At 45.4% G+C, this 25875-nt stretch overlaps 1 protein-coding gene across 4 annotated transcripts in view; it reads left to right on the top strand.

Annotated features, from left to right (window-relative positions):
- Nucleotides 1-6: 6 nt before the first annotated feature.
- Nucleotides 7-25875, top strand: part of PIR (pirin) — a 90394-nt gene continuing 64525 nt past the window's right edge. For 3 of the 4 annotated variants that reach the window (XM_049643479.1, XM_049643480.1, XM_049643482.1), the window contains exons 1-4: nt 185-1163; nt 1471-1599; nt 7972-8064; nt 23833-23916. In XM_049643479.1, the coding sequence (XP_049499436.1) occupies nt 1095-1163; nt 1471-1599; nt 7972-8064; nt 23833-23916 (375 nt within the window). In that variant the 5' untranslated portion in view covers nt 185-1094. The other variant, XM_049643481.1, reaches the window with a different exon arrangement.

The raw sequence follows: 25875 nt of genomic DNA, 5'->3' as shown, positions 1-25875 counted from the left end.
GGGGGCGGCGGTGCCGGGGGCGGCGGTGCCGGGAGCGCCGCGCGGGGCCCCGCCCTCCCCGGCCCGCCGTAGACTCCCGGCCCAGGCTCCCGGGAGCTGCCGGCGGACGCTTAAGTAGGACCCTGACGTTTGGCGAAGGTGGGAGGCGGCTTTCCTGGCGGCAAAGCACTGCGATCCGGTAAGCGCCGCGTCCGTGGTTCGGGTGCCTCGGATTTCCGGGCGGGGAGTCCGGAAGGACCTCGAAGTAGTGCAGAGAGGTAGGGGCGAGACCCTTCCTGCTTACTTGTACGTGTGTGATGACAGTTCTGGACGGCTTTGAGGATTAAGCTCATTTCGGAACCCCCCTGTCCAGCACCCAGGAAGTATTTACCGATTGCCTGCCCCCGGGAGGACGCGTGGTGACTGACTAGGGGGGCGTGGCCGAGTGGAGGGCTCTGAGTGACAGCAGCTAACACTCTTAGAGCGCCGACCACACCCCGTTGAGGTTGGCAGGCTTCTTACCCCTATTTCACAAATGGAAAAACTGAGGAACACAGAGGCTTAGCAGGTGGCCTCAGGTCGCACAGCTGGGACCGGGTGAAGCCCGGATGCAAACCCAGGCTCTCCGGCTCTGGAGTCTCTGCTTCTTGCTAAAGCGACTCTCTAGGTCTGAGTTGGGATCTTTGAAGGAGTGGATTGTGTTTCGCTTGAAGAAGAGTTTTAGGGATTTGGTGGCACTGCTGTCTGCAAGCATTTGAAGTGAAAAAGGGATTGATCATTACTGGTTCTGTGATACTCCAGTCGGCAGAACTTAGGCCCCGCCGAGAGAAAACGCTTTTGAATACTAAAGGCGGGGTGTAGATTGGTCCTGAAATACAGGATGCATTGGCAGGGACACCCAGGGGTTTCCCGTGCTCCTGAAGACTTCCTGACAAAGCTCAAAGATTTCTTGCCACTGAAGTTGCCCGTGAACTGCGGGGAAAAATGGGTCTTTGAATTTGGTGACCCTCGAAGATCCTTTCAGTGCCAAGATCTTTGGCGTGTTCCGGTGAGAGTCACAGACCTCACGGATTTCCTTCGTGTTCCGTGTGTCACCACATAAATCTTTCTACCTCATGGTGGCACCTCCCTGGCGGGACTTGAGAGATTGCAATGAGATAAAGCGGATACAGCGCTCATTAGAGGTTAGTAAGTGCCCGGCCGAACTGTTATTGCTAAACCTGGTAAGTGATGGCTGTAGGATTGCATGAGGTAACGATTGCAAATAATTAGTGGGGTGCTGGGAACCTAGTTAGTACCATACATGGTCCCCAACATTATTTTAGATGACCTAACCCAGGTCTTGTACGGAGGAAACAGTCCATATACTGTAGCTGTTAATATTTGGGGCAGGTCTGAATTTAGTACCCTTTATTTCATAGTCCTTGGATGTGCCCTCCTTTATGATTTGTCTTTTATTTTGTTCCCCCTCTGGCCCTCTCTCCTCTACAGCTCAGCATCGGAACACTCTTTTTAGACTTGGACATGGCCTCCTCCAAGAAGGTTACCCTGTCCATGCTCAGCCGGGAGCAGTCGGAAGGGGTCGGGGCGAGGGTCCGAAGAAGCATTGGCAGACCCGAGGTATGCTGGTTGGGTGGCTATTTGTGTTTTTGGCAGAAGGCACTGGTGGGACAGTGAGGGTTAACTTGGGAAGAGAGGGCCCGGGACAATCATGACCTGCCTTGTGGGGGTGCCAGAGCGTCCAGCTCTAAACTTAGCGATTAGGGTCCCCCCTGGACCAGCCCCGCCCCAAAGTGGGTCCCTCTAACATGGGTACAGAGGTCCTGCGCAGAAGGTGCAACGGAGGCGTCCGTGCCCCTACTCTGCATTCCCTTGTGCTGTCCTGGGTTGATCTACCTGCCTCAGTGTGCACGCCGCCAAATGGGCCCACCTTATAGCCCCAAGTTCACAGCCCCAGGGAGTAGCTGTAGGGCTCACTTCCAAATTCCCAGGGGAGAGAATCTGATTGGCTCGCCTGGGTCATGTGTCCACCGTTGGCCAGTCAGCCAGTGCCAGGGATTTGGGTTCTTGGAAAAAACCACCGGGACCCAACTCTGTGGGCCTCTCGTGGTGGAGGGGGTGCATGGAGGCTTCTCTCATATGAGGTGATTTTAGGTCAGGTAGACCTCTTTCAACACGAGAGAGCGGCTTTATTTGAAAATTACCGGGGGCATGGTGACTTGCGGAAAAGAAAATCTTATTGGCACAGAAAGGTAGCAAATGGTGGTTATAGCCCAAGGAACACAGCACTGCGCAGCATACCGGGTTCCAGAAAGATTGTTTTTCATTGAGATATTATTGACATACGACATCGTACTCGTTTCAGGTGGCCAACATAATGATTTGGTATTTGCTTGTCTTGCAAAATGATCACGACAATAAGTGTAGTTAATGTCGATCACCGTACATAGTTACAGAACTTATTTTTCTTGTGATGAGAACCGTTAAGATTTTCTCTCTTAGCAACTTTCCAATATGTAACACAGTAATACTAATTATAGTCACCATGTTGCGCATCACATCCCCAGGACTTACTTATCTTCTAACTGGAAGTTTGTACTTTTTGAACACCTTGACGTATTTCGCCCACCCCCACCTCTGGCAACAGCCACTAATCTGTTTTCTGTGTCTGTGAGCTCGGTTTATGGATTTATTGTTTGATTTCACACATAAGTGAGATCATATGGTATTTGCCTTTCTCTGACTTCTTTCACTTAGCATAATGCCCTCAAGATCTACCCATGTTGTTGCACATGACAAGATCTCCTTTTTCATGGCTGAATAATATTTCATAGTGTATGTGTGTTTACACACACACACACACACACACACACACACATTTTCTTTATCCGTTCAGTGGACGCTTCGGTTGTTTCCATGTCTTGACTATTGTGAATAATGCTTCAGTGAACACGGGGGTGCAGATCTCTTTTCACGTTAGTGTTTTCGTTTTCTTTGGGTGAACACCCAGGAGTGGGATCACTGGATCATGTGGTATTCCTAGTTTTAATGTTTTGAGGAACCTCCATACTGTTTTCCAGAGTGGCTTCACCAATTTACATTCCCACCAACAGTCCACAAGGGCTCCCTTTTCTCCACACCCCCCCATACTTGTTATTTCTTGTCTTTTTGATAATAGTCATTCTGACAGGTGTGAGGTGATATCTTATTGTGGTTTTGGTTTGCATTTCCCTGATGATTAGTGATGCTGGACATCTTCCCCCTCCCCAAATATTTTTGAATAAAGGAAGCAGTATATTAGGGAAATGGATTCTTTTTAAAAAATGAGGTTGGTTGGTTCCTCTTCTTAGATTCTGCTCTGATATTCCCATACTCTTTCTGCCATTAGCTTCCTCTTCACCTGTGAATGTGTTTTGGGGTCCATCAGACATTGTTTTCCAACAGGATATATGCAAACAGGATTCTTGTAAGGGCTGAATGCGTGGTGGGTGTTGGGGAGATGCCAGATGGGTGTGGTATCCAATTCTACCAGACCTCATCACGGACAGAACAATTGTATGGAACTCGGACACCCATTGTGTTGGGGGTAGCTAATACTTTAATTACCCCATCTGTCAGAACACATCTGCTGAGCGTTTCTTAATTTCTTTTTGTCTTGTCAACCCCTTGGGGCGGGGGGCTGGTGTAACCTACAAGTTCTTTCTCAGAATAATATTTTTTATACACGTGAAACAAAATACATAGGATTACAAAGGAAAACATATTGAAATATGGTTAGCACATTATTACAAAGCAGATTTGCAATCTAGTAATTTTGCATTAAATAATCAATAAGACCTGGTGGCAGTTCATAGAACTCCCTAATTGCAAAGCTGTGAGGCACGTGAACAATAATAGTTCAGTACACCTGAAACCACTGTCATGTGCTATGAAAAGAGCTTTGATTTCTGGAGTCACAGGTCCTGGTCATTTACTGTGATTCTTTGTCTTCATGATTAAAGCATTTCAGCCTGGAGATGGCTGCCGGTGACTCTTGCCTACCAATGTGAATGTACTTAATGACACTGAACCGTATACTTAAAAAGAGTTAAGATGGTAAATTTTGTTATATACATTTTACTAGAAAAAAATTCAGAAGAGAAATTTTCAGTTAGAGGTTAGTGAAAATAAAGATGTAATTTTTTTCCCCAGCCAAGTATATAGCCACCCTGAATTCTATCCATGGTACCCGGTTAAGAGTCCCTCGCTGAAGACTTATGCTTTAAAGATGCCCCCATTCTGGGGCACCTGGATGGCTCAGACGGTTAGGCGTCCGACTTCAGCTCAGGTCATGATCTCGCAGTTTGTGAGTTCGAGCCCCGCGTTGGGCTCTGTGCTGACAGCTCGGAGCCTGGAGCCTGCTTCACATTCTGTGTCTCCCTCTCTCTCTGCTCCTCCCCTATTTGTGTTCCGTCTCTCTCAAAAATAATTAAACACCAAAACAATGTTAAAGATACCCACATTCTACTAATTCAGAGGGTCTGCTGTGTATGCCTCTACCCTAAGAAAAAAGTAAGTGGATAGGAATCACTTCTAATGCCATCACCCTGGTTTAATTACTGTTAAGACAGAGGGTGTTTCCTTTTGTGTCCATGTAGTTGTATATTTTACATCATGGGGATTATACAAAATAAACAATTTTGTGTCCTTGGTTTTTCATTGAACACAGTAATGTACGCACTTGCCACGTTGTTATCAGTTCTTCATGACCATCATTGAAATAGCTATGACCTGCTCCAGTGTATGGCATACCACTGTTGTCTTCCTCCTGGACCTACTTCTGGCCATTTAGATTGTCACCATAGTTTTCAGTACCCCGCAACCCCTAGTTCTCCAGTCAGCAGAGAAGGAAAGCACCAATCTAGCTTCAAGGTAGTTACTTTTCAAACTTTTTGCACCCGGACTTTGTCTCTGAAGAAACATCTCACACGCTTTGGAGCACAAAGCTATTTTAGTGTAGAATTTACAAGTGTTTCGTATTAGTGGCCCTAAGTGACATGTTCCCTATGGCGGTAAGCGTGGAGGCAGAGGAATTTACAAAGCTCTCACTGAGCCTTTTGGTGATGAACAGTAAAGAAGGAGTGGGGTCAGCTCACGCCTTGCATCATGATTAAATGCGGGCCAAGCTGGAATTTGAATGATTGCACAGCATGCCATTAGTGGCTTGTTTTCTGTTGGGAAACAGGGAAGCCCGTCACTCATTTGCACTTGCCTCAATGCTCCACAGCCCCTTCCACCTTGGAACTCCTTGGTGGAGTGTGATTTTCCTTGGACCACTCTTACACGTATTTTGTTATTATGAAGAATTTCTAAAAGAGGAAAGAAGAGAAGATAGTATAATGAATCTCCATGTACCCAACATCCACAGTGATCAACTCATGGGCATTCTTGTTTCCTCTGTGTCCCCCAACGATTTCTTCACTCAAAGTATTTTAAAAGTGAATCATTTTTATTGTACTTATAAATATTTCAGTTGGTATCTGTAAAAGATAATAGCTTTAAGAAATGAAACTATAATCCCATTACACACTTAAAAATGCCAAGAGTTCCTTAATATCATTAAATAACCTTGACTAATCTTGGTCCTGATCGGTATAGCCTCTGTAGATGGCATTCTCCATTATCAGGATCTCTACGTGTAGAGTCAAGGTGGGGAGCATAGAGTCGTAGCTCAAGTCCATTCGAGGCCAAATCGAGATCTCAGTTTGAACTGCATGCTGGCAATTTCCCTCTACTTTTTCATCGTTACCCCCCAGCCCTGTCTAGAGGTTGAGTAGGCCCGGGAGGTAGTCTGAGCTATTGGAGTTTATCTTTGACAGGACCTCTCCCTTCTGCTGCCTCCGTATTGCCTTGATACAGGCTGGCATTTCATTGAGTGTTGGGAAAGTGGGGTCTCGGCTGGTTCTGGGCTGCTGCCGCAGGCATTACTACCCTTATATCAGGATTCGGTTCAACTGTGTAACAGAAGGCAGCCTCTAAAACCAATGGTTTGCGTACGTACGGATTTGTGTTTCTCTTTTGAAAACCCAAGAGTAGGCAGTGTAGGGTGGGCCTGAAGGCTCCCCACTTATTAGAGACCCATGCTCATTCTATATTAGTTCATCATTTTGGTGCTCTTGGTGCATCACCTTATGGCCCGAGACAGCTGTTGAGGCAACAGTAACCATTCACCCTTGGGCGCAGAGAGGAGGAAGAGGGGAAAGGGCAAGAGGATCAGTGCCAGCTGTCCATCCCTTTTTTTTAAATAAACAATTTCCCTAAAAGGCCCACCCAGCCTATTTTAAAAGTCTACCTCAAAGACAACAGGTCCAGATGATCTTACAGACAAATTTCACCCAATATTGAAACTATAGATAACTCCAGTAACACAAACTCTCCACCTCCAGATGAAGCTCCAGGGAGACCTCACATCGCTTTAGGAAACTACGTTGCCTTGCAGTCAAGACCAGACAAGGACAGCAAAGTGAAAGGATAATTGCATGGCATTTAGAAACATTTTTGCAAGAATCATAAGCAAAATATTAACTATGCAAATATAGCAACATATAAAAAAGATAATATATCACAACAAGGTTTGGATCGTCTGAACACAGCAAATTTGGTTTAATGTTGGAAAATCTGTTTATGTAATTTACCAACATTAAGACATTAAAGGAGAGAAAAATTATCTCGATCAGTGCAGAAAAAGCGTTCGATAAAATTCAACACCTGTGTAGGTTTAAGAAATTAGTAAACTAGAAACGGAAGGGGAATTCTTTCACCTTGTGGAGGGAGTCTGCAGAAAACCTGTATTAAACAACCTGCATGCCGACGAATCTTGAAAAAGCAATCTGTGTAAAATCAGGGAAAAGCAAGGACGTCTACTTACCAGCGTTTCTACTCAGCATTGTTGTAGATGCGCTAGCTTGCAAAAAGGGAAAAGAAATAGAAAGTGTAAGGATTGAAAACGAAGGGGAGGGGACCCCAGTTATTTGCTGATGGGTGTTGGCTGGAATACTACTCCCAAATATTCACTGCCCCCCATAATGGGATTACACACTCCAAACCCACTTTTAGGTGCATTCCCCGGGAGTCCCATAGGCAGGGTTTAAGTGCCCTCCTCCTGCCTTGGGCTTGGCCATGTCACGTGCTGTGACCTGGGACGTGTTAATGTGCTTGTGCACTATTGACTTGGCTCCCATTTGCTCCTGCCCTTGGTGATGAGAACAGCATGTCCTAGATAGTGGCCACTGTTTCAGCTTGGGATGGAAAATAAGCCATGTGGAGAGACCAGCCAAGCCTAGCAGACCCCACAAAAACTGCAGCCTGCCACGGCTTTAATCTAATGCAACCAAAAAATTTGTGAATTGCTGGGCAAAAGCTTATTGGTAAATACACTGGCAATCTGAATGTCTGCAAAGAAAACCCAAAAGAAGCTACAGATAGGTTATTATAATTACTATAGCTTAGCGGTGTTCTCTGCTCTTTTACTTGGAATGTTCTTCCTTCTCCCCCCTTCTACTTCATTAACTCCTACATGTACTTCAGGACCTAGCTCAGGTGCCACCTCCCTGAAAGTACCTTCCCTGATCCTTCCCCTTCCCTCGTATGTGTTAAATTGCCTTCCTCCAGAGCATGTATGCTATCATGGATTTTTGAATCTGCTTAGGATACAGACTGTATCTTGTTTGTGCTTGACCGTTTAGATCTTCGATGATCATGAAATGTTTATCTCCTCTTTGTACCTTTTGTAAAATAGGCTCTTTAACGTACTTCCAGTCCATGTGTGTGTGCGTGCACGCGTGTGCATGTGGACGTGTATAAGGCATTCTTTCCTGAAAGTGATTTTCATTTCAAGATTCTCATCAGCTACGTTGTTTTCAGTGAGTTTTGCTAGATCTGTCCATGAAGATAGCCCCCAGTAGTGTGGTTTAAAAGGCATGTCTAATCTGTTGGATTTAATTTTTATTTCAGTTGAAAAATCTGGACCCATTTTTACTGTTTGACGAATTTAAAGGAGGTAGACCAGGTGGATTTCCTGATCACCCGCATCGAGGTTTTGAGACAGTAAGTAAAATAATTTGACTGCAAAAGTGTGTATTTTTAAATTTGCTTCCGTAATTAAATTGAGTGATCACTTCTAATAGAAAATTCAGAGTTAGAAACAATGAATAATAGTTAAATTAATTCTGAAGGTCTTAGCTATGGACTGGCTACTCTGGGAAGCCATATACTTTACATGAAGTATATTCAGATTTAAATATTTGCTGTTTTTAATGTTCTTTGAATTTGTGCCACTGGAGACATTTTTATTTGTGCAGTTAATAAAGAGCAAGGATTGGCTTCTTCAAATATTTATGTAATTAAAATAATTTGTGAGAGAAGAAACAATTTAAGGTGTGATTTAAATAATTTTATGTAGAAAACTTGTTTTTCTTCAAGAAAATTCAGAAATGTTTAATCTCATGTAATATTTAAAACTCCAAAGACAATCCAAGAACACTATTAGTATTTCAATTCAGTTCTAAGGAATTCTAGAATCAAAGGGCTGAAATACAGCATAGCCTAAAAATTAGAATTTTAAGGTCATACCTGTACATTTAAAAATTTAACTCTAAGATTTACAGAGATTCTGCTGAACACTTGTTTTCAGTTTTAGTTAGATAAAGAGACAAAAATGTATGATGCGATGTGGTGGCACTTTAAAAGATTCTCATTCTCTACACGTACGTATACGTATGTTCTGGGAAAATGCAGGGACAGTTACCGAGAAAATGTAGCCATCTGCTCCGTGAGAACCTGTATTAGGAAGAAGACCAGGGCTCACTTGTGTTTGTCAAAGCCAATTACCGAATGAGTAAATACTTGCTAAAGACTGGTGACATGCCGACATTGGTGTTGGGCAATCCTTTGTAGGTTAGATGTGTGTGTGTGTTGTGTTGGGGAGTGGGTGGTGGGCAGAGGGACAGAGGCTAAGGAAGCAGGAGCCTTGGTCCCCTGCTTGCTTCCAGTTTGCATTCTGGTTAAGGAGGTGAAAGATGGACTGCTAAAGAGTTAACCACTGCCATGTAAAGGTTGAGTTAACCAAGAAGATTCTGGAAACAATATGAAGGCTCAAGGTGGTTGGACCGGTTTCCGTTCCCCACTTAGTCATTGGCCGTCCAGTTCTCTGTTAGCACTTTGGGGGCATTGTGTCTTGCCTTACAGCAGTAATGGAAGCCATTCCTTTCACTTATCCTACACCCATGCTGGATTCTGACCCGGTTTCCAGAACACATGTCCCCACTATTCTCCTCTGCTTCTGGTACCAGGATATTCTCATCACTCCCATCGCACAGCTCCAGTTACCATTGTACCAGTCCCTCAAGGTCTTTTTAGATGCCACTCTCTCCACCATCTTTTATAAGACAGTCCCAAGAGAGTACACTCTCTCCTTCATTTGGTCCCCATAGTATTCTATTTTTACTAGTCTCATGCACGTTAGACCTCTATGGTGGCCTCGATCACATTCTGTCTGTTGTGTATTGGAGTTAGGAATTGGCCTCAACCTCCCCGCCCGTGGCCAAGAGGACTGTAAATTGCTTCAGCTGACATAATCCCACACATCACCATGTTCTGCAGGTGGGGATGCTCAGTAACTACTGGCTGAATTTAATTGGATAATAGAGTTTTTGCTAACACAGTGAATGTATTAAATAAAATGAATCATGACACGCATTGCTTTCCTTTCTGTTACGGAAAGGAAACTTAATTTCCTTTATAAATTGCAATTTATAAATTTTAAGGTGCTCAACTTTCACCTGCAAAGGCGTTCGGCTGTTGAATATTGGGATTTGGCCCTTTACTTTTGAGTAAGAATTCTCCCTAAAAGCAGAGTTATAATTGCAGCCATTACTCATTATTTGTGAATCCTGTATTCACGGATTCACCTACTCGTGAGATGTCTTTAAACAGAAGCACACATAAAACAAGGTTCTATGTTGATCGGTTGCTGAAAATGTGGTTAGAGGCTCAAAGGGACTAGACCCTGTATTTCCCCAAGAGCAGTGGTTCACTGTTTGTGAATCCGATGGTCATGGCAACTTTATAGAACATAACTACCTGGAATACCCAGAATCAACTGTATCAGTTTTTCCCAGGCGTGTAGGCAAGGCAAGCATTCTTCTGTCTCTTAATGTGGACGTTAAAAGTCTGCAGTTCAGAACCAGGCCCCCTGATAGGCTCTCATCATCTCCTCCCTGGTGCATTTTCTACAGGCTTGGTATAAATTTTGAAAAGGCTAATTAGTATAAAGAACAGAACTAGAAGGGTGCTTGGGTGACTCAGTCGGTTGAGTGTCTGACTCTTGATTTCAGCGTAGGTCATGGGATCGGGCCCCACATTGGGCTCCGAGCTGAGTGTGGAGCCTGCTTGGGATTCTCTCTCTCCCCCTCTGCCCTTCTCTATCTCTGTCTCCCTCTCTGTCTCTCATAAAACTAAACAAAAACAACAACAACAACAAAACCAATCATTTGTTATGTTGTCTTACCATCCAGAAATACATATCGTTATTGTTTGGATGAATTTCCTTCTAGTATATTTTTTCTGGTATTGTGCTGTTTTCTTTCTTTTTTTTTTTTTTTTCATTTACCATTATAAGGTTAGCATTTTCCCAGTATTCAGACAACGACTCTTGAATGGCTTCATCAGGCACCTGCCGTGGAGGTTGTACCAATCAACATTAGCACAGCAGTGTGTGGGGGTGCCAGGCTTCCCTCGGCAACACCAACATCACAGGCTGATCCCGCTGTTCCAGCTCTTTGCCGTTTTGATAAATGAAAGAGAATACTTCAGCGTGGTTTTAAGTTTCCCTTTTCCTAGCTGAGCGAGGTTATGGTTTTGTTTTCATTTTTAAGTATTTGTTTACCTTACATATTTATATCCTTGGCCTATTTTTTTCTGTTGGGTTGCTGGGATCCTTACTGTGTTAGAGAAGCTTCTTGTCTATCAAGGAAGTCCGGCTGTTTTCAGGGATAGGAGTTGCAGTAGTGTTAAGAAGGATTAGGCTTATTTTGCATGCCCTCAAAGGTAAACCTTTGGATGCGAAGCATAGATACAAACCAATAGAAGGAAGACCTTTGTAATAACATGTTATATATATATACATATATATGTTTATTATATGTGTTATAATATACATATAAAACATAGAATAGGCTTCCTGAATCAGAGTGATTTTCTTATGCCTGGAGAAATACAAGCATTCGCTGAATGCTAACATAATGGGTGCGTTTTCAGGATCAGTGGTCCTCAAAATAGGCTGTGTGCCACATGAGTCAGTGCTGTGCCGGTTTCCACTAATTTGTTAAAATAAAAATGAAATAACGTTGTACTATCCCGGGAATACACAACCTAATTAGATATATGCATTATGAGTGCATGCTCACATTTTTTTTTTTTGTAGCTAATAGCGATACGTGATCAAAGAAATGTGGAGAATATTATCCTAGAAAATTCCGATCACCTGAAGTGGGACCCACGCAGCGGTGTATTTCAGCAACAGCCCCGAGGGGTTGGCGAGCACATTAAGATGATCTAGATGATCTTCCAAACCGGAAGTACTATAATTCTACCAGATGGGAAAGAGCGAGGACCCATTTATAGCGGTTGTTGTTGTTTTCTACTTAATGGTTTGGAGAACTGTATATTTTCCGTGGAAAATTTGCCTGAGAATTGAGGGAGCAGGAATGCCCTGGAGAAGGAGGTACAGCTGGAGGTCACAAGACGAAGGGGAAAATGCAGTCAGTGTTTCCTGCCAGGAGTTAGGCCTCTGGGGAGCATTGTTTTCAAAAGGCCTGGGTGGTAAAGGGTGGAAACTTTTTGTATTTACCTATTTCTGGTCAGGCCTAATAGCTTGAGTTGCTTAGGGCAACTCTGGTTTCTGGGAAACAGAACCAACTGAAGAACCTGTGCCCTGCCAAAGTTGAGTTGAGCTCGAAAAAGAAGCCCTTCAAGTTCAGCACGCTGTTGATGAACTCGTCTCTTCGCCTGTTCTGAGAAGAAGCGTGTTGTATGCCTTTCAAAATCATCGTTTAAATTATAGCTTTGGGACTTTCCTGGTTTTAGCACCGAAAGTCCCTGGTCACTCCTGCTTGGTTACATTTAAGAACAGTTAGGAGTAAATCATCATGTGTCAGGGACATTTAAGGATGATGGTGTCTATTATGCTCTTAGTTGGGCTTAGAAGTGTTTTTTCCCCCTAGGTTTTTCACTACAAGCCTCAGCAGGTTCTCTGACTTTGTTCAGGAGAACAAACCCGTCCTGTTTCCAAGGGTGTGCCCATCAGAAAAGCCACACTCCTATTTCCTGGACGGCGGCCAGCAGCCTTTGCATGCACTGCCCGCACCATATCCTGGAGAGGGAGGGAAGGGTGCTGGTGATTCACACCGAAAACTCAGCTGGAATCAAAAACCCCCGTCTCCCACACGGCCTGTTTTTCCTACCTTGCTGTGTACTCTCAAAACCACACTATCCCATTGTTGAATCAAAGCTGGGGGTAAAAAGGAAGCCTGATCGAAATCAAACGCATGGGGCACCTGGGTGGCTCAGTCGGTTAAGCCTCCGACTCTTGATCTTGGCTCAGGTCATGATCTCACAATTCATGAGTTCGAGCCCCGAGTCGGGCTTTGTCCGTGCTGACAGTGTGGAGCCTGCTTGGGATTTTCTCTCTCCCCCTTTCTCTCTGCCCCTCCCCTGCTTGCTTCCGCACATGTGCTCTCTCTGTCTCTCTCTCTCAAAACAAATAAAAAAAAAATCAAAACCCATTTTGGAAAGAAAAAAATACTCTAGGAAAACTGGGAAAGAGGGATACTTTCTCAGTATCATGAAGACTATTGTTCGGTGAACTTCCCATGTCACATCTAACACTGAGATATTAGACATAATCCTGTTAATTTGAGGGAACAAAAAGACAAGAATGTCTACCAGCGCCATTATGATTTAATATCACCCCGGAAACTTCGAAGCTACTAATATGAGTTACAGCTGTTGGAGAGGAGGAGGAAAAATTATTTCTTTGTGGGACTATGCTAACAAAAGCAAGCCCCACAGTGGCTGCATCCAGCTCTGGGCGGTGGTGAGACTGGAGGAGGAGGGAGGGCACAGGACGTTTCCAAAGCTGGGCTTATGGCGCAGGCTTGGAGGTTGTAGCTTGTGTGTTTGGCATGGTTTGCAGTTGAGGCGCAACAGATTATAGAAAGCCATCCTCACCCCCAAGACCCCTTTGGCACCACTGTGCTAAGAGTATCAACCAAAACTTCTTAGTAACTTGCTGAATTTAAAATAAATATGCAAAAATCACCCACTTTCCTGCAGGAAAGCAATAACCAGATAGAATGGAGGAAATATCCCCTTCATCGTAGCAACGGGAGCCCCATGTACCTCGGAGGAAAAAGGCGTTTCCCCTTTAACCCATTTAACCTACTTCTAGAAATCTCAATACTTTTCTGGGGAAAAAAAAAAGAAACCAAAGTAAGAATAAAGGCTCACTATACAAATGTTTATTCCATTTTTACATTTTTTTAAAAGAATTTTTAAAATATCTATTTTTGAGAGACAGGGAAAAAGAGCGCAAGTGGGGAAGGGGCCGAGAGAGAGGGAGGCACAGAATCCGAAGCAGGTTCCAGGCTCTGAGCTGTCAGCACAGAGCCCGACGCGGGGCTCGAAATCACGAACTGTGAGATATGACCTGAGCTGAAGTCGGACGCCCAACCGACTGAGCCACCCAGGTGCCCCTGTTTATTCCATTTTTTAAAAGTTGAGCCAATCTCTCAACCTGGGCATTATTAACATTTTGGGAGGAGAATTCTTTCCGGTGGGGTGGTCCTGTGCACTGTAGGATGTGAAGCAGCTCTCCTGTCCTCTACTCACTAGATGCTAGTAGCGCCCCCTACCGCCAGGGGGGACAACAAAAAGTGTCTCCAGATATTGCCAACCGTCTGCTTTGGGGGACAAGGGCTACCAAATGACCCCCAGTAGAGAACTAGTGGTTTAAACACACGCATCCCTACAATGATACTACGCAGCTGTTAAGAGCTTGATATGATTAGAACACGACAGTTGGAAAGTGACAGAATTATTATGGCATAGTGTAGGATTTGTATACAAAGCAAAGGCTATACCTTTATTCTTAAAAAAAAAAATAGTTTATTTTCAGTTGTACTGTGGGGAAAGATGGGCTATTTTACTGAGTGATTACTTCTACATACTACGTTGATGCAGAGAAAATTCCAGAATTCACATCACACCGTCCAAAAGACGGTGCTTAGAAAACAAGCACATAATGGCAGATACAAATACATATTCACAAAGTTTTTAAAAAATATCTGGTGGTTTCTAGTATTTTCACAATATTGTGCAGCTGTCACCTCTGATTCCAGAACAGTTTCATCAACCCCAAAAGAGAGCCCATACTTACTCAAAGTCACTCCCCATCTTCTTCTTCCCCCAGGCTCTGGCAACCATACTGTCTGTCTCTGGGGATTTGCCTATTCTGAACATTTCATATAAAAGGAATCCTGTGTTGGTCTTTTGTGTCTGGTTCCTTTCACTTAGCAAAAGTTCTCAGGGCTCATCCAAGTTGTAACACGTCAGAACTTCGTTCCTTTTAATGGCTGAATAATTGTCCATCATATGGATACGCCACATTTTGTTTATCCAGTTGTCTGTCGATGGGCATTTGGGGTGTTCTTACTTATGCCCTGATTCTAGGGTATGCCTAAATGATCTCAATGGGGCGCCTGGCTGGCTCAGTCAGTTGAGCGGCCGACTTCAGCTCAGGTCATGATCTCGCAGTTTGAGAGTTCGAGCCCCGTGTCGGGCTCTGTGCTGACAGCCTGGAGCCTGGAGCCTGCTTTGGACTCTCTGTCTCCCTCTGTCTGCCCCTCCTCCCCTTGCACTCTGTCTCTCGCTCTGTCTCAAAAATAAATAAACGTTAAAAAAAAAAAAGTCTGGATTTTAGAGTGTCTCTGCCAGTGGTTCTCATCTGGGGGTGCCTTTGCCTACAGGGGGTCAGTGTGGCAATTTCTGGAGACCTCTCTGATCATACCATCTGGAGGGCGCTAGTGCCATCTAGTGAGTAGAGGCCAGGGTTGCAGCTGAGCGTCCTGCAGCTCAGAGGACGGTCCCCGCAGCAGAGAATTCAACCCGGGTCCATGTCAGGAAGCATAGGTCACACGAAGGAAAGTAGCAGTTAACTGTTTTTCAAAAGTTTTCCAAATAAATTCCCAGCAGACTTCCCCCTCTGTCCCACTCCTACCCTATGACGATTATAGGCAGAGAACATTCCTAGAATTCTCCTCCTTGGAGGAGGGGGTGTGATAAAGAGTGTAAACCAGTCATTAAATGTCCTTTTATGTCGCCAAATAACGCTTTTTAAGTGAGACTAAAATTAAGTCCAGAGTAAGTGAACATAGGCCATGACGTGATAAAAAGCTTCTCGCAAAAATCTTCACTGTTAGCAAAGCTGCTTCAGAGTTCTGCCTCAGTAGACAGTAGACACTCTTAAATTGAAATGCCTGACCCTATAGGACTAAACCCAAAGGAAATTTGCCATGCCGCATCGGCTACCAGTTTTATGAGAAGTTTCACATGCCTTTCTTAACTGACTGAGCCACCCAGGTGCCCCTAGTTTCACATGCCTTCTATACATTACTTGTAAGCTTCACAGCAATCCTGAAAAGTGGGAATTGTCAGCTCCCCATTTTACAGACGAGGAAACAGAGGCTCAGGGAAGCGGTGACCCATCAAGGTCACACAGCCCATGTAGGGCAGGATTGGGCAGGCCCATCTGATCCCGGGCCCACATGTGTCCAGTCTTCCACGCCACCATGACACCCCCTGTGACACAGGTCTCCAGCTGTGGACACCTCACAGTCTTTCTGTTACTGTGGGGCCCAATGCTTTCGTGGTTCAGGGATCCAAATCTCCCAGCTGTAAGGGCGAAGTAATGCTCTTCTCTCTCTGAACATCGGTGCAATGAGGAAATGGATTAGGTTGGTTAACTGCCTGCATGTTTAAGGACAATCATTTAACTTCTTGTAGCCACAAGACCACTCATGATCTAGTCATAATGTGATAATTAACAAAATCCTGCTTTCATTGCTCATGGCCTTTTAGTACAACCCACAAAATTCTTTTCCTCCTTCTCTACCTTTTTGCCCCACCCACCCCAGCTTTCCCCCAGTAATGAGACATTTTAAAACCATTGGGGGGCTGCCTCCTCCATGAGTGATGCCCCCATTCCTTTGGATTCTTGCTCATCAGAATGAATCCTCTGTGTTTCCTTGGGGACTAATTGTACTTCTTTTTAGTACTCACTTCTCTTACCTGCATGTTTTAGTAGTGTTTCCCCTGCTAGAGTGGTGGCTCCCTGAAGGTAGGGAAGTATGTTCCTTCTGGAGGATTTCTAACTTCCTGTTTATGAGTTTCTGATGACATTTTCCCTTGTGCAAGCTGCAATGAAAGCAAAAAAAAAAAAAAAAAAAGAGAGAGAGAGAGAGAGAGAGATTTAAAATTACCCCCAAATGAAAAGTTTATTTAAAAAGACAAAAGATAGGGGCGCCTGGGTGGCTCAGTCGGTTGAGCGTCCGACTTCAGCTCAGGTCGTGATCTCATAGGGGCGCCTGGGTGGCTCAGTCGGTTAAGCTTCCGACTTCGGCTCAGGTCATGATCTCACAGTTTGTGAGTTCCAGCCCCGCGTTGGGCTCTGTGCTGACAGCTCAGAGCCTGGAGCCTGCTTCGGATTCTGTGTCTCCCTCTCTCTCTGCCCCTCCCCTGCTCACACTCTGTGTCTCTCTCAAAAATAAATATACATTAAAAAAAATTCTAAAAAGACAAAAGATAAAAAATGACATCCCTATATCAGACCCCCTTATTATAAAATCTTTTATTGCTTCTTGAAGTCCAGAACCTGTGGCCCAAAAACCTCAAGCACAATGAACACATTAGCCAAAAATTTGAGAAGTTAAATCCTTGCAATGAATTGAATCAGAATAAGAGTAATGCACCCAACAAAAGATGTCAGCTGCTTAATTAAATTCAACGTAATGAAATCTTAACAAAATAGTAAACCAAGAGGTACATCCCTTAAGCCTAACTTGGCAAGAGTTCTGTGAGCGCCAAACCTTCATTGTTAGCTGTCTGTCTTGACAGCTTTCGACTAGAGACCGTGTGAGCAGAAAAACTTCCCTCTACACCACAACACAGCTGGTCCCTTGACGTCTAGATGGCAGTCTGCCACAGGGACACACGGTCCTGAAGCAGAGACCCCATGCACGTGCTAGAAGACATGCGTGGTTCTCAGTGGCTCTGTTAGAGAGCCCCCTCCCTGTTCTGGTGAGGTCTGGTAGGACAAAGCGTGCACACATCGTTAGGATCAGCAGAGGGCACTCTTAAGCAGCAATACTTCCAACTACCCACTTTCGCCCCGGCTGCAGACACTAGGCTTTTGCATGTGGGAAATTTGGGTGATCATAGAAGTCGGCAAACCATTCCCTGGAGGCCCCTTCAATATGACACAGGAAGTAAAACGAACGACGTGAACACCTTGACCACAGTTTTTCTTCTTAATTTTTTAAATGCTTATTTATTTTTGAGAGTGAGCGAGAGACAGAGTGTGAGCGGGGGAGGGGCAGAGAGAGAGGGAGACACAGAATCCGAAGCAGGCTCCAGGCTCTGAGCTGTCTGCACAGAGCCCGACGCGGGCTCGAACCCACGAACCATGAGATGGTAACCTGAGCGGAAGTGGGACACTTAACCAACTGAGCCACCCAGGCACCCTGCTTGACCACAGTTTTAAGAGATGTAGGTGGTGTTAGCCTGATGATTACACGAGGAGCCAGCGGTAGTTTGACTGAAGAGACTCCACGAAAGGTTGAATCCTGAGTGGGGTTTGAAGAGAAAGGGCATTCCTGGCCCTGGGGTCCTAGAAGCAGCTGGAAGGTTCTGAGGAAGTCTGCGATTCAGCTCACCTGAGTAGTTAGATTCAGGAAATGATTGTTAAAGAACCTGGATGTGCGCGTCAGAAATTTTACTCCTAGGGAAAGGAAAATGAGTGGATTTTGGAGACTTTTGAGAATGGGAGCAACAGAAAAATATAAAAGGAAAATTGCCTTTAAATCAGTTCTTTTCGCTGTAGTTAGCCATTGTTGGGTGGAACTCTCCCACGTCCACACCAAGGAAGGACCCTGGGAGCATGTCCTGTCAGGAACCTGTGGCTGCCTGTCCCCCGCCCCGCCCCCCACCTCTTCTCCACCTTACCCAGGAACCACGAGGCCCGTTGTCATCTTTGCGTACAGCAGCACAAAGACCCTCTTCTTTGGTGGCCAGTTCGCCTGAAGTCCTCGCAGCTGGCAGTCCTGGCTGTTTTTGCAACTCCCGTCAGACCTCACAACACGTCTGTTGCCGCCAAGATGGCAGGGAGGTTACCCTTTCTTAGGGAAGGCAATGAACAACTAAGTAATTCTATATTGTAGGGTCCCTCTGGGAAGAAGCTAGGGAGAAGGAACAAATCAGCAGAGGGTAAAGAATAGACCGACCAATGTGATGGGCTGGTGGCGGGTGTCCCCTCTTAGGCAGTGATGTTTGAACAGAGGCCTGAACAAAGTGAGGAAACGAGCCACGAGACTATCGGGAGAAATACATTCCAGGAAGCAAGAGGGAAGACCCCCGAGTGGGATCTCTGCCCGTGGAAGTGTGGCAGGAGTGCCAGTTCTAGAACTTACCGAACACTTGATATGTGCCAGGCACTTTTGCACTCATTACCTCGTTGAGAACTCACCACGCTGGGTGAGCTCATCTCCTCTGTCCACATTGTACTTGAGGAAACCGGGCCTCCTGAAGTTAAAGGACTTGCCCCACATTTCACACCTAGTAAGTGACAAACCCGAGACTCCCTCGGGGGAGCCTGAGTGGTTCCCAGAGGCTGGGCCATGCCTTCAGGGCCAGAGCGCCCCCTTTCCCCCCCCTCCAGCATTGGCCCCCAGGCAGGGTTGTGGCAGGAAATGGCAAGGCAGGCCCCAGGAGAGCCTTTAAAATATTTGGCCAAATACCCAAAAACCATGTTGGTTATCTTTTCCTTTTTTGTTCAAGCTGCCTTCTGGCACCAATGTGTTTATGTGGGGTCGGGATTGGATGAGCGTATTTAGTGCGGTGATATTTGAGATTTCTCAGTGATTTACGCAACTAATTAAAACATTTTTGTAAAATAACTTGGGTCCTTAACTGCATGGATTCAAACATTACCGTTTCTAGCCTTGAAGAATCCTTGAAGACCCACTAGCCGCTTCTGTTATGCAATACGTTCCTTGCTGGCCTCTGGCAACAGCCATGACCTCAATTCATGTTTGTGTTTTGTTTTTCTCTTTTTCCTACTCAGCTACCAATAGAAAAACAGCCACCATTTGGGGCACATGGAAATTAAAAGAAAACATAGTTTTACCTATAATGTCAACTTTTTGCTTTAAAGAAAAAGTCTTCCATCTAGAAACATTGAATGAGGTCAGCACACTCCTCCTCCTTAAATACCAGAAAGAAACAACAAACTTCATGGTATCTTGTGCTGTGATTCTGCAGGATTAATTTATAGCTCCTGGAGGTACACCTTGCTTCAATTTCACATCGCAAGTGCTACTTTTCTTTCGTTCCTGCTTTGGCTTTGTGTTTCTCTCCTTCCAAATATACAAACACACGAAGAGGTAAGAACCGACGAGGAAGCAGAGGTGCTCGGTGAAGACCCATGGAAAGTGGAGGACGAAGAAGGAGGAAAGGACGGAGCCGGATCAGGCAGCATGGACCCTCTTGCAGAAAACACCTGTCTCTGATTACAGATTTCTTAATTAGACACACGCAACTCTTGAGTTTAAACATAACGCCCCCAATTCCGTCAGCCACCCACGGCCGTTCTCCAGGTGTTTGCGATTATGTGACGTCCTAAAAAAAATCATCTGGATTGTGTCGACTCTCAGAGCACTGCTTGCGTTTAGAAAAATCCCGCACAGGAATTCGTTTAAACTTGAGATCTCAGTGTGGCATTTACAGCACTTAGGACAAAGAAATAAATCAAAGATAATCATAAATAAAGGGTCCTTGGTTTCCGATTTCTCTTTCCTTCCAATGGCAAAAAGTATGATTTTTTGCTTTAAGAAGTAAAAGGTAGGCATTATGGGCTCAGTAAAGCCTCATTAACCAGACTTCTCTAATTCAGATTTTATAGTACTTAGAATGGGAGAAATGATGTTCACTTTTGTATTACCAGAGAATGGGGTAAAGTGGGGGGTGGGGATAACCACCTTCTCAGTCTTTGAGAAACAATGTTGGCATCACTTTCTAAAATAAAACTTGCAACACACACACACACACACACACACACACACACACACACACCCCTCTCTTGGTGTCCACATAAATTTTCACCTTTAAATGAGTCATGCTCACTACAATTTACTTTTTAAAGTTGCGTGACGTATTTTTAGATGATTAACAACTTGAAAGTCCCTAGGCTTGTATAATTGAAAAATCTTTAGGGATGGAAACAATACGATTTGAAAGAGACTCCTTTGAGAACCCAGAGCTTGAGGCCAAACAGAATGAGAATTGCCTTTGTTATGCAGTTATTTTAATTAAAAATGTATGCATAACAGGAAAAGGAAAGCAATTCTAGACACTGTTCCTTCTAGTTTGGTTGTTTGAGATTTGGAAGCTTTTTATTTCTCTTCATCAATGCTTTTTTTAAGTTTATTTTTCAGAGAGACAGAGCGAGCGCGAGCACAGGCAGGGGAGGGGCAGAGAGAGGGACAGGACAGAGGATCTGAAGCAGGCTCCGTGGTGACAGCAGAGAGCCCCATGTGGGGCTCTCAAACTCATGACCTGAGATCGTGGCCTGAGCTGAAGTCTGACGCTTAACTGAGTGAGCCACCCAGGCACCCCTCCCTTTGTTAATGTTTAAGCTTTGTATGAGGTCCTAAGTCCTTCATTCCTGTTTTGGCCTCTATAGGAGTCCCAGGTCTTTTCTGCAGGGTAACATATGAAAGTCAGAACTAGCTACATTGTTCTCTTCCATAGGATGGCGCTATTCTTCCGATTCTCTGTTTTCCCTTCTGTCTCACTGCCTTCTTGGCCAGCCCCGTTTCGCCCAAAGAGGGAACAAATAGTCACCAGCTTCTCTGCAGAATAAAGCATATCACTTCTTTTTGTTCACTGATCAGTGGTAATATCTTTATATTTTCGTAAAATAAAAAAGTGTTTTCCATTATAAAAAAGTAAACGACTCATTGTGGAAAACCCAAACTGTCAGGAAAGTGGGAAGGGGATAATAAAATGTGTTTGCAACTCCACCATCTGGAGATGACCTCTGTCCATGTTTTGGTGTGTTCATCCGGGCATCTCCAGGTGTGTCCTAACATGATGGGGTACGATTTTATTTAAATGAACCCATTTAAACTCATCATTGCATGTGACCCCTTTAAGTAAAATTCCTGTTCAGTAACCTACTTGTTTTGATTAAATAGTATCTCATTTTTCTGTGTCGGTGAATAGACATCTCCCTCACTTTTTAACAGTTGCAGAATGTTCTCCTGTCTTTTTGCTATTATAATAAACGTTCCAAAGATAGGTTTGTGCTGACATTTTGTATTCTTGTTGTCTCCTTAGATTTAAATCTCAGAAGCCTATTTTTAACATTTAAATCTTTGTCCATTTGGAACATGTTTCCATATGTGGGGGCGGGACTTACTCTCTTTTCTCATATGGTCAGTCCTTTGTTCCAATACTGTTTATTGAAAAATGCGCCCCTGCTCCCCTGATTTGGAATTGCTGTCATCATATAAATTCTCCATGCAGATGGGCCTCTTCTCGTCCCGTGCCAATGTTGCACTGTTGCCATTTAGTATAGCAAGTTGCCCTGTGGGGGTCTGAGAGTAGGAATCTAGTCAGGGTTCTCCAGAGAAACCACTAGGATGTATAGAGATGTACAAGAGGGGGTTTATTATAGGAGCTGGCTCACGCGGTTATGCAGGTGGAGAAGTCTCATAATCTGCCCTCTGCAAACTGGAGAGCTAGGAAAGCTGGTAGTATAATTTAGCCTGAGGCCCAAGTCTGAGAACTGGGGGCAGGGCCTGGGGCGGGGAACAGGGGAATGGGAGATGGGACAGGGGTTGCTGCTGGCGTGAAGTCTCAGAGTCCCAAGGCCAAGAAGCAGGAGCTCTGATGTCTGAGGACAGAAGACGGATGTTCCAGCTGAAGAAGAGAGAAGAAGAATTCACCCTTCTTTTGTTCTCTTTGGGCCCCCAGCAAATTGGATGACGCCCACCTACACTGGGGACGGCAATGTTCCTCACTCGGGCTACCGATTCACATGCTAATCTCTTCCAGAAACACCTTCACAGATGCACCCAGAAGTGATATTTTACTATGTATCTGGGCGTCTCTTAGCCCAGTCACATTGACCATCACAACCTAGAACCTCCAATTTCTGTAGCCATCTGCGTGTCACCTGCCGAGGCCATTCTGTACGCAGTGTACCTCGTTGTCATCGCTCGGCAGGATGACATGTGGAGAGTCCTCATGTCAACCAGCCCTGATTTCTATTGTCGTTAAGTGCCCGATAAGTCTTTAGTTTCAGGAAGTGGCGTCCAACGAAGCTGGTTCCAGAAGAAGGGGGTTTATTGTAAGGCTACACTATAAGATTTCAACAGCTTCACAGTATCGGGTCTTTAATTGCCCTTAGTTTGGGGTATGAGGAGGCTTAATAAACGATGGCCTGTTTTCCCAGCATGAATTCTGAGCCATTTGAGAAGATGAAAGAGAAAGGTGGCAGACGCACGAAAAACACTTTGTTTCCGAGATAGCTGATATTGGAGAGTGTGGCTTCTCTCTACATGCAGCTGGGCTTCCAGATACTGTATGCAAAACTTAGGCAGACTTTATTCAGATCTCACTGGCTGTGCTGGACCCCTGAAGGCCACTGCCATGGGGGCTGGCCCCTCCCAGAGGCACTTGCTTTCTGTGGGCAGGCTGATTACCAAAAACGAAGGGGAGAGGCAGGGATTTGGCCTTGAAGTGTGGCTAGTACAACTGAGGAGCTGAATTTTTTTTTTTAATTTTTGTTTCATCTGTATTTATTTTTGAGAGAGAAACAGTGTGTGAGCAGGGAAGGAGCAGAGCGAGAGGGAGACAGAATCGGAAGCAGGCTGTAGGCCCCGAGCTGTCAGCACAGAGCCCGACACGGGGCTCGAACTCACGAACTGTGAGATCGTGACCTGAGCCGAGGTCTGACACTCAACCGACTGAGCCACCCAGGCGGCCCATGAATTTTTAATTTTCGTTCACTTTAATTGATTTAAGTTTCAATGGCCACACGTGGCTAGTGGCTAATGGCTACTCTGTTGAACAATACAGAATTTCTTTCCGTTCTTAGCATGGACATGCCCCTAGAAAAGTTGACTTTAACGTATATGAATTTGGGGCACCTGGGTGGCTCGGTCAGTTAAGCGTCCAACTCTTGATTTCGGCTCAGGCCGTGATCTCACAAACCGTGAGATCGAGCCTGGTGTCGGGCTCTGCACCGACAGTGTGGAGCCTGCTCGGGATTCTCTCTCCCTTCCTCCCTCCCTCCCCCCTCTCTCAAAGGCGTCGTATGGGCTAGCATGGCCCTTTCTTTCACTGAGATTCATTCCCTCGGCTTGCCCTACTCTCTTCGTTGCTCCTCACACTTTCCTCACCATATTTTCTGTGGAAAAAGTGAACAGTTCTTCACAGCTGGCCAAACACCTACTTTTTCTTCTGCTTGTTTTCTCAAAGGTATCTTACCTCCTGGAAGGGGGCAGCATGGCCCATGAAGACTTCTGTGGACATGTTGGTCAGATGAACCCAGGAGACCTGCAGGTATGGCCAAGGACATGGAACTGCTGGTGGTTTAATCATCTGTGGGTGTACATGCTTCGTCTCACCCACTTCTAGTACATTCATGCTTTCCTCCCCGTCTCTTGTGTATTTTTGACCTCTTCCTTTCTGTGGATCCTTCCACTTAGCCTAGAAACCTGCACAGGTGTCTTGTATTCTTCTCTCAAGCTTTCCTTGACCCCCCTCGATCACTTTTTTAGCTCCCAACTAGTCCTTCTCTTAAGTTTCTCCAAAGCATAATCAAGAATGATTATCTTAACCTCCTCATCCATTTTATCCTTCACTCACTGAAATCAGTGCTGGCCTCACAACCTGCACCCAGACCCCTGCCGAAGCCGTTCAGACAGTGGTCATGCATGATGTCCCCATTGCCAAAGTCGGCATACCAGTTTCAGTTGTCATCTTTCTAGACCTTTCTGCTGCATTTGTAACATTGCACTGTTTATCTGCCAACTTGTTCGCAGGGGTCGGTGGTGTCACTTAAGACGATGACCCAAACCTTGCCGCCATCCTGGGCTTGTTTGAGACACGTTTCAATCTCCAGGGAATGTTTGGGTGTTCTTTGCTGGGTTTGTAAGTCTGAACTCTGTGTCAGGAACTTTCTGGGGTTATTTACATATCTCGTGGAGTGATAACTGCAGATATTTGCATCGTGGTGTTTCATGAACTTGAAATTGAAAGCAGTTTCATACACATAATCTCTCTAAGGTAAGTATTCTTTTTACCTCATTTTTAAAATGAGAGAGTGGGGATTTACTGATGTTAAAAAAAAAGATGCCCATGGCATCAGAGCTAGTAAATGGTGAGGTTGAAAAGAGGAATCTGGGGATGCCTCGGTAGCTCAGTCAGTTAAGTGTCTGACTCTTGATTTCAGCTCAGGTCATGATCTCATGGTTCGTGAGATCGAGCCCACACTGGGCTCTGTGCTGACAGCGTGGAGCCTGCTCGGAATTCTCTCTCTGCCCCTCCTCTGCATGTGCCTGTGCTCGCTCTCTTGCGCTCTCTCAAAATAAATAAAAAAGAAAGAGGGAAATCTGTTCTCCCCACCTCCAAATCCGATAGGTGGGCCATATTAAGAAAGTTGCTGCCAAACTAGGTTGTGCCTAAAAAAGGATGAAGAAGGTATGAAAAGTAGATCGAAAATATGGAGAGCTGAGCTATAAACGAAACAGGAAAGCAAACAGGAAGACACATCCCTGAGGACCAGCACCGGCTGCCGTCAGATGGAAGCCGTGCGGCACGGAAGGGCACGGAGATCTCCCTCACTGCCTTAGAGCCGGGGGCAGCAGCTGCTTTCTCTGATGACCAGGTGGCGATGTTTTAGGCTTTGTGGTCATAGTGCCCGACGTGTGGCAGCTCAACTCTGCCTTCACGGCACAAAAGCAGACAGGCAGCACGTCCTTGAGCAGGCACGTCTGTGCGTCAGAAAAACTGAACGTACAGAACCAAGTGGCCTGCTGGGTTTGGCCCCTGCGCTGTAGTCTGCAGACCCCTGGGCTAAGTTTAATCGGTCTTCTCAAATGGAAGATGGAAATCAATCTAGATGTGTCCCGGCCTGCTTGCAGGTTGGGGCTGATCCTGCTCCTTCTTGCCTCAGAGCCTTTCCGCGTGCGGTTCCCCTTGTGTGGAATACCTCCCTCTCCCCCTAACCCTGGTCACTTCTCACTCCCTGTCCGGGTCTCGGCCTGAAGCTTGCACCCTCGGGCGAGCTGCCTGGAACAGGCAGGTCATTCCACGTGCTCTCACACACACCTGCCGTGCCCCCCAGCGCCCCAAGTGCAAGCATATGCCGGCGATTATTTGATTGTGTATGGAGTTCTGTCCCCCACCGTGGGCGTCTGGAAGACGCTGTCGGCGGCCTGCGTCCTCGCCGTCTGGCCCGCCTGAGGCCAGGTGGCAACAGTCCCCATGAGTGTGCGCGGCCGCCCGTCTCCCGTGCCG

The sequence above is a fragment of the Panthera uncia genome, chromosome X (genome assembly GCF_023721935.1).
Source record: "Panthera uncia isolate 11264 chromosome X, Puncia_PCG_1.0, whole genome shotgun sequence".
NCBI classification, from domain to species: domain Eukaryota; kingdom Metazoa; phylum Chordata; class Mammalia; order Carnivora; family Felidae; genus Panthera; species Panthera uncia.
The sequence above is the reverse complement of the archived record's forward strand: the minus strand, read 5'-3'. Positions and strand labels throughout refer to the sequence as shown.